Below are 14,697 nucleotides of genomic sequence, written 5' to 3' on the forward strand. Positions count from 1 at the left end.
GTAGTCCCGACTGACACTCTCTCACTGTGTTGGTAAACCTGTGATCTCCCCTCGGTGGACTGCACCGCACTGTGCACCCCCACATGGGGCACAGCACGACTACTCCCATGAGATCACCCCACTGGTGAGACCGTGCAGGTATTCCACGTATTATCTCCTTTTCTGCAGATGTGGTCTCCGTAGCATAGCGCTTCCCAGTGCTCCTTACCGTGTCGGGCGGCAATCTCGCCTCTAGAGTAGCAAGGGCACCACCTGAACAGCCGGTAGTAAGAGCCTCTCGTCGTGATCACACAACGTGATGCCTTACTACACCAGTGGATGGTTATGATTGGCAAGAACACTCACTTTTGATGCGCCCAGGTCGGTCAGTGTCGTTCTGCTGGAATCGTGACACTAAGCAGCACCGTGCCGAGGGAAGAGACAGACAGAAAGGGAACGTCTTGGTTACGGATGTAACCTTGGTTCACTGATGGAGGGAACGAGATTTTGTGTCCATCATGCCATAGGCGCTGCGCCCGCTACAGCAAACGAGAGAGCCTCTCAGTTTCCTCAGCCCAAAAGGTGAATGAATTCTTCCCTTTTAATCGATGTACGGGCGAAATCTGGCGTGCCGTCCCATTCGCCAATTCATTGGACTTTTCAAAAGTATAATTGGATATGATAGGTTCTCAAGTCAAACCCCCATTCTGTCAGTCTCGACACAACGTCTCGTTCCCTCCATCAGGGAACCGAGGTTACATCCGTAACCAAGATGTTTTACAACAGACTTGAGTTGATTATTTTAACTTTTGTTTGTTTTCTGTCTGAACTAATGCTTTTTTGTTGTTCTGAAAAGCTTTAACAATAAAACTGTACATGCAATTCCTGTTGCCAATTATCAATCAAATATTTACTCAACATGGTTGCCAAGTTTTCTAATTTAGCTTTGACCGGATTTCAGTGTAAGCTTCACTTTATCCGGTAATACTTGTGTTTACAAAGCCAAAATCACATCATGATTATAATATTACCAATTACTGCAATTACGTAATGTTCCATGGGAAGATTGTGAAATGCAGCCTTGACAAAAACCAATCCGCCGTCGTCAAGGCACAAACATCATTAAAGTGTAATCATTATTAAACATACGTTTTCAGTCAAGAAATGAAGGGGTCGGTTTCCGTTGATGAAAGGGATTCAGTTGTTTGTGTCTGTCCAGCCGCGGAGACGGAAATGTGATCTGGTATTGTCAAAGTCAATGCATATCAAATTAATCTAATGTGATTTGTTTGCAGTTCGTGTCGTAATAGACGAGGTGACTTTTCATAAAGTCAGAGACGATGATGAGACGGCCAATCTCATCTGGAACGACTCGGCCGTGCAGCACGAGAAAATCGCTGAGCTCAGGAACTACCAGGTACCGCTTCAAGAAGGAAATAATGATAACATCTGATCGAAGTGATACTATAATCTGCCGCTAATGTTTGCCTTTACTTTCCTTGGCTTTGCTTAAGACGTGTGACCTTCAGAACTGCATATGAAAACTTTCTTAAAAACCTTCACAGACATATACTGTACAGCAATATTCATTGTTATGAAACCTACATGGCTGAAAGGTAAAAGCTCAAGTACCTTTTATCAATATTATACCTGAGATGCGAAACTCATGTATTAATTTCATTAAATATATAGTTATAGCTCACCCACAAATATCTCTACTCACATGTAAAACATGTACGACTTTCTGTCTTCTGCAGAACACAAAAGGAAGATATTTTGATAATCAAACAACCCTGGCCCCCATTGACTTCCATTGTATTGACACAAAACCACCGAGTCATTTCTCAATATATCTTCTTTTTTGTTTTTCAGAAGAAAGGGTCATATACAGGGTTTGAATGATACGAGCATGAATAATGATGACAATTTTCTTCAAAGGAAATGTTTAGGTCTTAAATAGCTTATAAAGCCTTGGGCAATATACACAAAAGTGGCCATTCAGGAGATAAATGTTGAGTTTATTTGCGGTTAATTATTGTAACCTTTTTACAGCCCTCGTATTTTATATTTTCAGTTTCTAGTTCATAGATTTAACACAGCAAAAAGTATTTTCAACGAGCTCCTGGGGAACAAATCCCGCTGGTTGGGAATAACTTTTGTCGAGCATCAAATGAGGTTGGTTGAGGTCAGCTGTTTTCTGAGGAACAGATCTGAACGAACAGTCCTTTTAACAAATCAGTTCTCTCGTGGTAATGACCCCATGCTGCTGTTTTCTAGTCCAGCTCTTACAGTATCTACATCATGTTTCTGGTGATTCCAATGAGAAATCACAAATAAAATCTCTGTGACGTCTCAATTGTTTAAAATGGTGTTTTGTGAAGTGATGCATAAGCATTAAACAGACCAAAATGTTTGACATTTTCTGAAAACTGCATTTCAAAATAGCTGTCAAATCTGTCACACTTTTGCATATTTGAACTGGTTATTTGGTTACTTGACACCAATAACCATTAATGTCAAAACTGAGTGCATACAAATGAGATTTCACGACTGAGAGGAATATTTGAACAATTTTTCACTCCAAAATGACGATTCTGCCATCTTTATTCATCCTCTTGTCATTTCAAACCTGTATGCCTTTTTCTGCAGAACACGAAAAATATATTTTGAATAATGTTGATATCCATTCATTTCTATTTTATGGAAACAAAAACAATGCAAATCAATGTTTGGTTACCAACATTTTTCAAAATATCTTCTTTTGTGTGTCTAAGTCACACAGGTTTGAAATGACATGAGGATGAGTTCTTGATGACAGATTGTCATTTTTGGATGAAGTTGCTCTTTTAATTTTGTTCTGTAAATGCAATTCTACAGCTTCAAAAGACATAAATTGGCACACCATCATATGAACTAATACGACAGATTTGAGCTCTTGTCAAAGAACTGTGCTAGTGCTAGAAAACATACACCAACCAATTGTCACTTAATGGAACGTTTTATATAAAGTTTACTAGGTTTTTCTTTGGACAAGCACACCTTCCTTACGCGCTTAAATGTTTGTTCTCTGTGTATTTCGCTGTGATTGGCTCGATTGCAGAGTTACAGGTCATACGAGTCAAATGAATGGCCCCCGTTCAGCCTCATTTGCTCAAAGAATACAGAAAAACACCTCTACCCCCGCCTTCCTCTATGCATTCAAAGCAATTCATTCATCTGTCAGTACATACCACTACACGAGCTCTGATGCAGAACCAATTACTTTGGCCCTTAGAGTCGAAATTGATCGTCTTTTTTAGTTTTAAATTAAAAACAATGTGGGGAACTAAATAGGGGTTAAGAAAGGTCTGACAACCACCTTTTGTTTTGAGTCCGTAATTGGACATAAATGTCAAAATCCTATAGACTCAGTTCAAGACTTAGGCTGTAATGCTGTGTTTTTTCTCTCAGAGGTGAATAACCAAGTGCCCTCTAACAGTATGATTATTTCCCACAGAGGATAAACCATTTCCCGGGAATGGGTGAGATCTGTCGGAAAGACTGTTTGGCGAGGAACATGGCCAAGTGAGTTTGCAAACATGTTACAGTATCAGCACGTGACTGACGTCGGGGAAAGTTGACTTATCTCTTTTGGTTTACTTCAATATTTTCTTCCGTTTCTTAGAATGATTAAAAGTCAGCCTCAGGAATACAGCTTCATCCCCAAAACCTGGATCTTCCCAGCTGAGTACACCCAATTCCAGAACTACGTGAAGGAGCTGAAACGAAAACGCAAGCAGAAAACCTTCATCGTAAAGCCTGCGAATGGAGCCATGGGCCACGGGTAAGAGGTTATTTTAGTTGACCAAAACTATCAAAACATTTCTTTTAATAAAATGAAATAAATAAAACATTGGACTAAATGAAAAGGAGAATTGTTCCTCGGAAGAGGGATTTTTTTTGGATATTATATTGAATTTCTGTCAATAGATCCTTCAAATAATTACACGTAACAAAACATAAGTTCAGGCACAAAATGTTTTACCTTAAAATGAATAAAAACTCAAATAAAAATAAACCTATTTATATATAAATATAAAAAGAAACAAATAAATAATCTAAAGACAAAAGCACATAACAAATTGCTAAAAGTCCAACTAAAATTAACATTAAATAAAGAAATAGCTGATTAAAAACACGATAAAATACAATTTGCAAATATGTTGGTACATAATCCTGTTCATGAATTACTGAATTAAAATGATTTTGTTAATCAAATACTGTCGAATAGATTTCCATCTGCATCTTTTCACAGTTTTTGCTGAATGGCTGAAGATGAGCTGTAACATCAAGTCATTTTCTGGTAGTCCTTCAAAAGCGGTCACTTGTTAAACATTTACTAGAATAAAATGAAATACTTGCAATGTAATTCAATACAGAATGCATACATACATTTGATCAGTGGAGAAAGGTTTACAGTATACACACCAGTGGTGTCAACTCCAGTCCTTATAATCACTTAAATATTCCTCACAAACCAGCTGTAATGCACAAGCAGACAGACCACAAGATGTGTTTAGGGCTGTGTATAATCATCCTGTAGGTAAATAAACGTGACTGTGCTGATACACTATAAAGCCACAACTTATTAAAATGAGAAGTCATCAAAAGGTTGAGTTATTGTGGCACATTTAAGCAGCGATAGAAGATGGTCTGCTCGGCGGAGCAGAGACTGGAGATTCAATTTGAAAAGCGTAGCGTGACGCAGGAAATTAAGTTATATCTTCCTACGTAATTTATTTTTCAGGCCCAAAACTAAATGAATATTGTTTGTGTCTAAGCAGAGGCTTGTTTAAAAGTGTGGAGGCCTCAAAGATGTGATTTCCAGCGCTGCCAAATTAAACAGTCGGCCAAAGTGGGTTTTGATTACCTGCCATAAGCCCTCATCAATCATGTCACGCAATTCAAACAACCCCATTATCCCGTACGACATAACACAACGCAACACAAGCTGCTGGACGCGAAACAAACACACTTGAGCCAGCGGACGGCGAGCCCGAGCGTCATTACCTGCGAGATAAGGAAGGTTGGCTTGAGCGCTGCCTTTGACTCAGACCCAAATTCAAATGGCAATTCATATTTAATTTTTAATTATAAAGTAACTTATTTATGACACAAAACACGTTTTAACGATAAGCCGTGATAGATGTGGCGTTTCTTATTGAAAACAGCACGCGTGCGAAGTGCAATAATTTCCGCAGACCCCTCAGGAGCCACTTATTACGCCGGCAGAAATGAGACTCAATCACGGTAAATCATTTTGAATCATTTTAATAGGGAAAATGGAGTGACTCGACGTTACGCTGGTCTTGCTGTGGCCGTCGGCCTTGTTTTTGTTCATTATGCTGCTCTCGTTCGAAACAAACAACTGTAAATAATCAGGGGTCACATTTGTATTTCGTAACAGGGCGTTTCTTCAACCACAGGCCCCTTGATTTCCCAGAGGCTGATTGTTATTAAGGTCATTTTAAAACTGTATGGAAACTTTAACATGCTATAATTAAAACTTCTTAATAGACTTTGAATTTAGAAAATATTACAAAAATTACATAAAAATAAAGAGAACATTACGTTTAAAATGCATTACAAATATTACAATTAATCATATTTATTATAGATAATATAATAATGATTTATATATAATTTACCACTGTTCCATGTTTCCATGACAACAGACAATTCTAGACCAATAGCTTTTAATTGAAGGTTAGTACTATATAAACAACAATACGTACAACAGTGTCAGTAAAGATAGTTGACATGCATTGATATCACTTTATTGAGATTTTTAGGTAATATTTGTTTATTTGGCTTTATATAGACTTTATCTAGCCTTTATATAGACAAAATAGTCTCTCAGACGAAATAAATGACATTTCTCTCGTGAAGTATCCATACATGGGCAGCACAATACTGAAAACTGGCAAACTAAAACAGATGTTCAGTTTCTAAATATATTTCACTTTTATTATACAGTATATTTGTATTAGTGTACGGCACATTGCATATTATTACACATTCTTTAGCAAGAATATCACGCAGCCCGACTTTGTACCTGTTGGTACGATTGAAGTAAAACTGAGTAGTTTAAGCTCCTCAGGGCCAAAAGTACAAATACTTGAAGCAACGGCCAACCGCACGATTCCTAAAAGCGTTCAGATGTGTTCCTGCGAGCGGCGAGCCTCCACGTCTAATTGCACCAAGAACAAACCGACAAATTCAATTGGCATATTTATCAGCTGACACGGCTAACAAATGAGCTGTGATGACCGTGCCCTCCTTAAGCAGCTCGGGGGTCTTTGGAAATGACGGCGTCTCAGGCCACATGCAAAGCGGACGAAGAGAAACATGTAACTAATTAAGTCAACGCAGACCTTAGGCCGTATATTTTACCATCCAAACTGGTTTTTCTAAGGCCCCTTTGTTTGTAAAACATCCAAACTTCACTTTTTCACATGTTTGGCATTTGCTTGCATGTCGTCTGTATGCTGGAGCGGCAGAGTGCTGGAGACCTGCTCAAGCTCAAAATGAAAGGAAATAAATGATGGCAGGACTTGAAAAAGACCGAGACGTCGGTTCCCATTAACCTGGACCTATTCAAGCTCCACAAACCAGCGATTTAGACACAACCTTTATAAAGCTGCTCTCTTACGCTTCAGAGATTTCAGTTCTTAACCAATTGTAAAATAAACTCTTTATGAGGGACAGTTTTGGGATGTTAACTAACAGAACCTTTCTGTTGCAGGATATCTCTGATACGGAACTGCGAGAAGCTTCCGGTCCGGGATCACTTCATTGTGCAGGAGTATTTAGAAAAGCCCTTTCTCATGGAGGGTTATAAGTTTGACTTGAGGTTCTACATCCTCGTCACTTCCTGTGACCCTCTGCGTGTCTTCCTTTACAATGACGGCCTGGTGCGGATGGGTACGGAGAAGTACCACGCTCCCAGCGAGTCTAACCTGGTAAGTTAGGAGCACTGTTAAAATGTTAGCCAGTTCACATTGTAAACTTTTCGCAAAATGAACCAATTATATACAAATTGTCGAAACATAAATTGTAACACTTAATTCGATGTGACACATAACGTAAGAATGGCTTTACAAACAGTTTACCCAGAGTATTGTTCTACACGTGCCTGCGAAACTATGAAATTCTAGAGAACAAAAATGTGTTTTCCCTCATTTATGACATAAACGCTTCCCGCTGCTGTTTCACATTAGGGGGCGCTCTAAGACATCTTCTGAAACAGTACATCATCTACACATCTAAAAATAACAAATACTCTTATTGATATTTTAATCATCATAATGAATCCCATCGAATTTCTTGTTTTAATCACAATCGAGAGGTGATTCAGAAAGAAGAAATGGATAACAAGAAAAATGAATGAAACATTTTTGGAATTCGTTTAAAAAAGGTGTTTTGTTAATTTATTTGATATGTTATAGGTCTATAAATATAGAAGAAAGTATTCTAGGACCAACAGAGATACTGTATGTTTTCATTATCAAAATGATCAAAAATGATCAAATATATTATCAGATATGCAACAATACAGCATATTGGATTCACTGTATGCCTCACAGTGTCTCTTCATGTCTTTGTTTTGTCTTTTTGCTTCAAATGTTTGTTCATTGGTTTTGTTTGCATCAAGTAAATATGTCATCTCTTAAAACAAGTGGTGTTTGTTGGCTGTTTCTTTCAGAACCAGCTCTTCATGCACTTGACCAATTACTCGGTCAACAAACACAACGAAAACTTTGAGCGAGACGAAACGGCGAACAAAGGCAGCAAAAGGTCCATCGGCTGGTTCACCGAGTTCCTCCAAACCAACAATTACGACGTGGCCAAATTCTGGGGAGACGTATCGGTGAGTTGATTCGTCTCTGTTGCGTCTCCTTTCATCAGCCTCACTTCAGTTTTTTTCTTTCAATTTGATCATATTTTCCTTCTCAAAGTGATTCAGTTTCCTGTCAGAGTGTTAGCCGCGTGACAGCTCTGCCCTTATCTTTCTCCTTTTTCTGTTTACGCTTCCCCATTCTTCTCGCAGACCATCTAATTTCTCCATCTTTGTAAAATGAGACTTCACTCTATCTCTTCATTTCAGTGTTTGTGGACGTTTTGGCCAAGTGCACAGGAGTGACAGTTAACCCAGCGTGCCTCTTGCTTGTAATCCATTTGCCTCTTTATTGGCTCACAGGTGTTGATATTAAACCGCCCTCATTTCCTGAAGTCTTCTCTTCAATGTAAGAGCAGCTCAGAGCTTCGTGCCGGGTTCTAACCCGTTTCTTCATGCGCTCGAGGTCCACTACAAACGTCCCGCCCGTTATCTGCCTATCAGGCTTCAATACAACCTCTGTTTAATCATGCACAGAGACCACCGGCCTGCCAGACCCGTGATAAGAGAGTACAGAAGCTGAAATAGTCCGTCTGTTCCTGTCTTCCTGTGATGGGTCCGTGACTTCCTGCGGCAGGCTGTCAGTCTTTGACCTATCGTGTCTCTTCAGGGTGTTGGGATGATAATGAGTTCCTCATATGGGCCCCTAACGGAACCTTCAGCCATTGAGTGTGCAAGACGTCCACCTTGAATGTACTGTTTGGATGGCGTTATTCCCATCAACAAAGTTTGTTGGAGAAATTAGTTTTATTTATTAGCAAATATGATGAGAATTATATCATTTATAGATATCAATCTGTTTATTTCGCCAATAACAAAAGTAGGGGTTATGAGGATCTATTGAGCGGCCATTGTTGATAGAGGTTTGAGACTCTGATCATTTCATCACTGGCTAAAATGAAATGCCATTTCAATGAGTGTGAAATGGACTAAACTGCCAATTACTTTGAAGATAACGAAATATTGACATGGACGTCATGCTCAGAAGACAAAATGTCTCAAACCAAAAATCGGTGTACTTTTGTTATGTGACCAAAGGGTGTGGATCTGTTTGCAGGAGCTGGTGGTGAAGACGCTGATAGTGGCCGAGCCACACGTCCTCCACGCCTACCGCATGTGCCGCCCCGGCCAGCCACCAGGGAGTGCCAGCGTCTGCTTTGAGGTGCTGGGTTTTGACATCATCCTTGACCGCAAACTGAAACCGTGGCTGCTGGAGGTCTGTTCTACTCAGTCAACCTTTCGAAATCACATTTCATCTCATTACTCAAGCTAGGCTGTGAAAACAAGAGCCGTCTTAATGGGACGAAACCCATTTTTAGAAACCACTTTCGCATGCCTTTTTGCATTTTATATAGGCAGCAAATCTCGCATTGTTGCTGATCTTATTGCAACACATTGATGCATTTTAAGTGCAAAAATTCACAACACATGCAAATATTGGGTTTGGATTATGTTTGAGATGTTTATACATTGCGTCTAGATTAAGATTGGGAACAGAGCTGTTTAGGAGAACACTTACTTAGATTTTTGTGGAAATGCGATACGTTCACCTCTCGCTTGGGGATTTGAGTCCTTTTGTTTTTTTAATGCAGCTAAACAAGCGCGTCTCATTGAAAGATGATCTAAAGAGGCAGTTGCTTGTGTGGATGAAACCCCTCGTTCTTGAGTTCGGCGTTTCTTTTGTTCTGTTTCTTTTTCATTTGCGTCTGCTGTGCTGTTTTGCAACGTTGGATGACAGTCGTCTATACAATGTTTTCCAGTCGTTCCCAGAGCCGTTCCTTTAACTCTGCACACACTAGTCTGTGACTACGCCACTCCGCCATGTGTTTTTCATGGTTATTACTTAATGAAAAACATCTCTTGTGGCAGCTACAGTTTTAGGTGAACCGTGCGGAACTTAAACCGGGGCTCAACTTTAAGGATTTTCAAGCTGACCCGGTCGGGGTCGTTTTTTATTAACATTAATAAAAACTTAATTTAAACATTCCTCTTAACCGAAATAAAACAGCACAATTATAATTGAATTGAACAGAAATTATTCATTTTAGACTGTATTCGCAAAATATGATTATTGTTTTTCAATATCAAATATATATTAAGTATTTAATATCCATATATATTATATTAAAATACAGTATTAAAGTGACTTTGAATTTACTTAAAAAATCTCATCAAATCACATTTATTGTCACACAACCAAAACACAGAAGTGTAGTGTTCAGTCTTTGGTCTGCAGGATATGTACAATAACCTATACAAACACAGAACTAATATCCAAAATATACATACAAAACAGTATATACACAACTCAGCACAAAGAATACACTTTTAACTACAATAAGACAAAAACATATAATTGAATATAACAGAAATGACAATAAATTATATATTTTGAATACCTGATGTGATAAAAGAATAATTTTTACTGACTTGATCAAATACGATTCTTGTATATTAAAGGAATAGTTGACATTCAAAATGAAAATCGGTCCCCATTGACTTGCATTGGTTTTGTGTCCTTACAACAGATGTCAAAGGAGACCAAGGGTTATTGGTTAGCAACATTTTTCAAAATATACAATGTTTTGCAGAAGAAAGGAATTCATACAGGAGTCAAAGATATCGTACATTTCATTTTGAAGGTGAAGTGTTGCTTTTAATGTAAAATATATTATAATAAAATTTATATGTTGGAAAAAATATGACTACAATTTAGATCGTGTTTGCAAGAGTTTTAATTCAAGCAGAATCTTATCTGTTCGTGTTCCAAAAGTTCCTCCTCCATTCTTAGGCTTAGGCTGTTGTCATACTGTAAATACAGAATTGAACATGTTTTATGCGTATATTGAGATAAATATGTCAAATTTGTCGTTATTTTTGGCTCCGACGATGTGGCCACCTTATAAATTTGACTCTGAAGTGGGGTTCATGCACATATGAAGTCTTAAATCGTAGTATACTGGTCGCCTGACGTTCGCCGGTGTTGAGTGTGCTCGTGCCCCACGCTAGACCGAGAACAGACACACACTCAGTCATCAGACAGACACGCTGCAGAAATGTAGGTCAGAACTGAAGCTTAAGACGGTTTGGATGCGGGTGCACCGCTGCTCTGGCGTGCGCCGTTCGCTCCCGCAAAGTTCCATGTCAGGTTTTGCAGAAGGCCATCACTTGTGTGCGGCAGTAAAGCCTGACCTAAATCTTTTAACCCAAACTCCTGGCAGCAGCTTCCCACTTACGATCTGATTCTGGGATGTGGAATGCTCGGGGATGATTATTTTCCTTGCTATTGGGTTAAAACCCCAGAATCTTTTCTTTTTTTAGAAATATCAAATGTTTAATTTGTACAGACAACATAGAGGTGATAGTGTTGCAAGCCAGATTCAAACCTGCATCTCCCATGTGAGCACCTACATGTAGCTACACCAAAGTGAATATTTGTTTATTTACTGTATTGTTGTAAGAGGAGTCATGGTGAAATTTGTCTCAGGGATTTCGGAATGTCTGGTATTGAATGCCAGTGGTTCCCGGCCGCGTGTACGTCTCGCTGCAGGTTTCGGGAGGAAAACACAAAGCGTGGTGGTAGATGCAGTCGTTCGGCTTCAGTGATAATGATCCCTCAGTGCTACTCGCAGCCCGCCACAAGCTCCCATCAATTAACATACCACAAGCTCCTCACTGAGGGGAAAAAAGCTGTTTCTTTTTCACGCTACATTTACGAAGCGAACATTTATTTCCGATTTCGAGTGATTAGTCAAGACACATATCCACACTGCAGCATTTGACAGAGAGGCAGGAGGTGTGATCTTCTGCTGTCTGTTCTCTTGTGAAAGTTTCAAAGCCGACTGTTTCGTTCTTCGGAGGACGAATATCGGGAATCACTCGGCAATGTGGCTTTTTTTTTATTCGTTTTTGAAATAAATTTGACACAATTAAATTGATCCTGAAACACAATTTCAAACACACCCCTGTTGAAAAAACAGCCCATGCTAGTTAGTTGAACAAAGTAGCTGGTTTGAGCTGGCTTAAGCCTGTCACGTGTTGGTCCTGAGCTGGTTCCAAGCTCAACCCAGCCACCTTGCTTCAAAACATACCAGCACACACTGTTTTTTTCAACATGGACATTATCACACACATATGTTAAAAACCAACACATCTTAAAAACACATCAGATAGATAAACGCTGCCAAACGAACACGTGCAGCTCAAATGACTCATTATACGTTGTGTTTTAGTCATTTAAATGATGTGTGGCATTGTTTTAACACACTTAAACCCAGCTAAATGCTGGAAGAAAGCGTTTTGCTCACTCAAATGCACATTATTGAAATGCCAGCGCCAGCGCACAAGCTAAATGAACACTTAACACACAAAAAGCCTTCTGTTAAAACAACCCCAACACACACAAACACGTGCTCATTATTACAACACCAACGCATTAAAAACACACACTTCAGCTAAATAAACACTTAATGGATGCACTCGAACACACACGCAGCAGCAGAGCATTAGGTCTGGTCAGACGGCTTTTGTTCTGATCTTATCTCCTCTGTGGGTTTTTGTTCCCCATCCATTGGCATTCAAAACATTCGAGTCATCGATACGAGCAGGGACACAAACATGGAAACCGGAGAAACCTTACTTTCTTTAGCTTGGCCGCCGGACATGTTAATCTGGGTGATGCTGGTTCACGGGGCTGATGGGAAGGTTCGGCCACTCTAGGGGTCAGACGGGGGCGTGCAGAGGGACCCGAATAGCCATTAGTCAAATGCTGTGGTGCAACATGGATATCACTCCCCCGTCCCCCTCGGGCTTACCTGCTTTTTTACTTTCCAGAAACTGCACACTGGTGATGTTAAGCTGGTATGACGAATAATGTAAAGGCACAAAGAGAGAGAGAGAGAGAGACAGAGAATAAAGTCTCTCAATTGGGCTCATTCAGTCAGTAGAGGATGACTTTGAAATCATATATTAATATAGCTCCATGCATCCCACAATCTAGTGAGATGCTTTTCTGTGAAGTCTCCACACACACACACACACACACACACACACACACACACACACAAAGCCCACCCCTCGCAACGCCACTGGGTTAAACGCATAACTACATGATGACACGCACGGGCCCCAGGAAGCACACGCCTTTATGAAAACTACCCTTCTGTTTGGTGGTGCAGAAATGACAAAAGTGCATGTTTAAAAGTGCATTCATTAAACGATTAATCGTGATCAATCGCATGCAGAAGTTTGTGATAAAAAATACATGTCTGTGCACTGTGCATACTTATTATACATTCAGTATATTATTGGTTTTTGGTAAAAGCACATAATCATCCAAGTACATATTTAGGAAATATTTGCATGAATGTATTTATATAATGTAATTTTTATTATATATAAACCTTAAAAAGATATTAAATATATACAATACATGTATGTTTTTATAAATACAAAATTAATATACACAGAACATAGACGTATATATATATATATATATATATATATTTTTTTTTTTTTTTGGATGTGATTAATCGCAATTACAGCAGAATTATCATTGTGAAAAATAAATGCTCAAAACAGTCTTCGACCAAAATGTATACAACATTACATTAATGATGTCCTATACACATCCCTACATCCAACATGCGAGTTTATTTCTATGATGACTTGAATGATAATTTCTAAAACTAATCTTGAAACAAAAGAGCGTATTTGTGGAACGTCAAATGATCAAGCTGTCAGTCCGCTACCAGTTCCATTTCATACATCCAATCAAATCGCAGAGAAAGACGAAAGCAACGCCCACTATTTTTCTCATTCAAAATTCCATTTCACGATGTAATGCGTAAAAATACAGACGTAAAAACCATCGCAACTTCCGGTTCACTGGGACTTTTAAAATTTTAGCAAATTTATGAAGGTCTAAGTGATGCTGGTCATATTTTAGATCTGCTTTGACACAAATAGACCAGGTGTGATCTGAACCAATGTTCTTTTCACTCTGTCTCACGGGTTGAACATCATTGCAAATACGGACAAAGTAGGAAAACTCAAACAAATTGACTTGATTTTGTGTTTAGCGGTGTTGGAGGTTTTGTCCTTGACGCTGTTGGTTTTCTGACAGTCATTAGGGAAGCAGCGAGCGGTTGTCAAGTGTGTGCCAAGCGCAGGTTAAGCAGAACTTTAAGAGCTCATCTGTCGAACACTGCTCACCTCTTCACTCGCTTCCTATTTCTGTCTTTCTCTGAATTACAATTTTGAGGAATTGTTCTTTCTTGCAGCAGTGGTTTGTCATTTTCCTATCATGGTTATTGTGATTAAAATGTAAGAAAGCTACAGTACATTCAAAGGCTTGAAAGCATTGTAGTATCAAAACATTCATCCGTTTGTCCGGAGTGTCTCGACAGGCCTGTCATACCAACATTGGCTCATGTGAGGTTGGGATCTGTTGACTGGTGTCCTGCATCCTGGCTACTGGACCAGTTTTACATCCTTCCCATTGTGGGATGCGGAACATCAAACATTAAGACCCTTAAAAACACTTTTGGGGCTATTTTATTTTTGGCATTTATGACATATTTAAAAATGTTCCCACTGTAAGGCGTCCATTTTTCAGCTGTGTGAATTTGGTTTTGCACATTAAGAATTATGCGTGAAACAAGAATTTTCAAACCCATAACTTCCTTAAGATTTCTCACAGGACGATCATAAATTATGCAACGCGTGCATCACAATATCAGATATTTGCTTTACTGTATGTATCTTTATAATGGAGTTCAACC

At 39.1% G+C, this 14,697-nt stretch overlaps 1 protein-coding gene across 1 annotated transcript in view; it reads left to right on the forward strand.

Annotated features, from left to right (window-relative positions):
* ttll7 (tubulin tyrosine ligase-like family, member 7) overlaps window positions 1-14,697 on the forward strand; it is a 63,698-nt gene that overhangs the window by 9,066 nt on the left and 39,935 nt on the right. Inside the window, exons 4-9 of the mRNA XM_079483591.1 lie at window positions 1,275-1,396; window positions 3,476-3,543; window positions 3,644-3,802; window positions 6,764-6,980; window positions 7,724-7,888; window positions 8,973-9,131. Of these exons, the coding sequence (XP_079339717.1) occupies window positions 1,275-1,396; window positions 3,476-3,543; window positions 3,644-3,802; window positions 6,764-6,980; window positions 7,724-7,888; window positions 8,973-9,131 (890 nt within the window). The remainder of the gene's footprint in view (window positions 1-1,274; window positions 1,397-3,475; window positions 3,544-3,643; window positions 3,803-6,763; window positions 6,981-7,723; window positions 7,889-8,972; window positions 9,132-14,697) is intronic.

The sequence above is a fragment of the Barbatula barbatula genome (genome assembly GCF_947034865.1).
Source record: "Barbatula barbatula genome assembly, chromosome: 20".
Taxonomy (NCBI): Eukaryota; Metazoa; Chordata; class Actinopteri; order Cypriniformes; family Nemacheilidae; genus Barbatula; species Barbatula barbatula.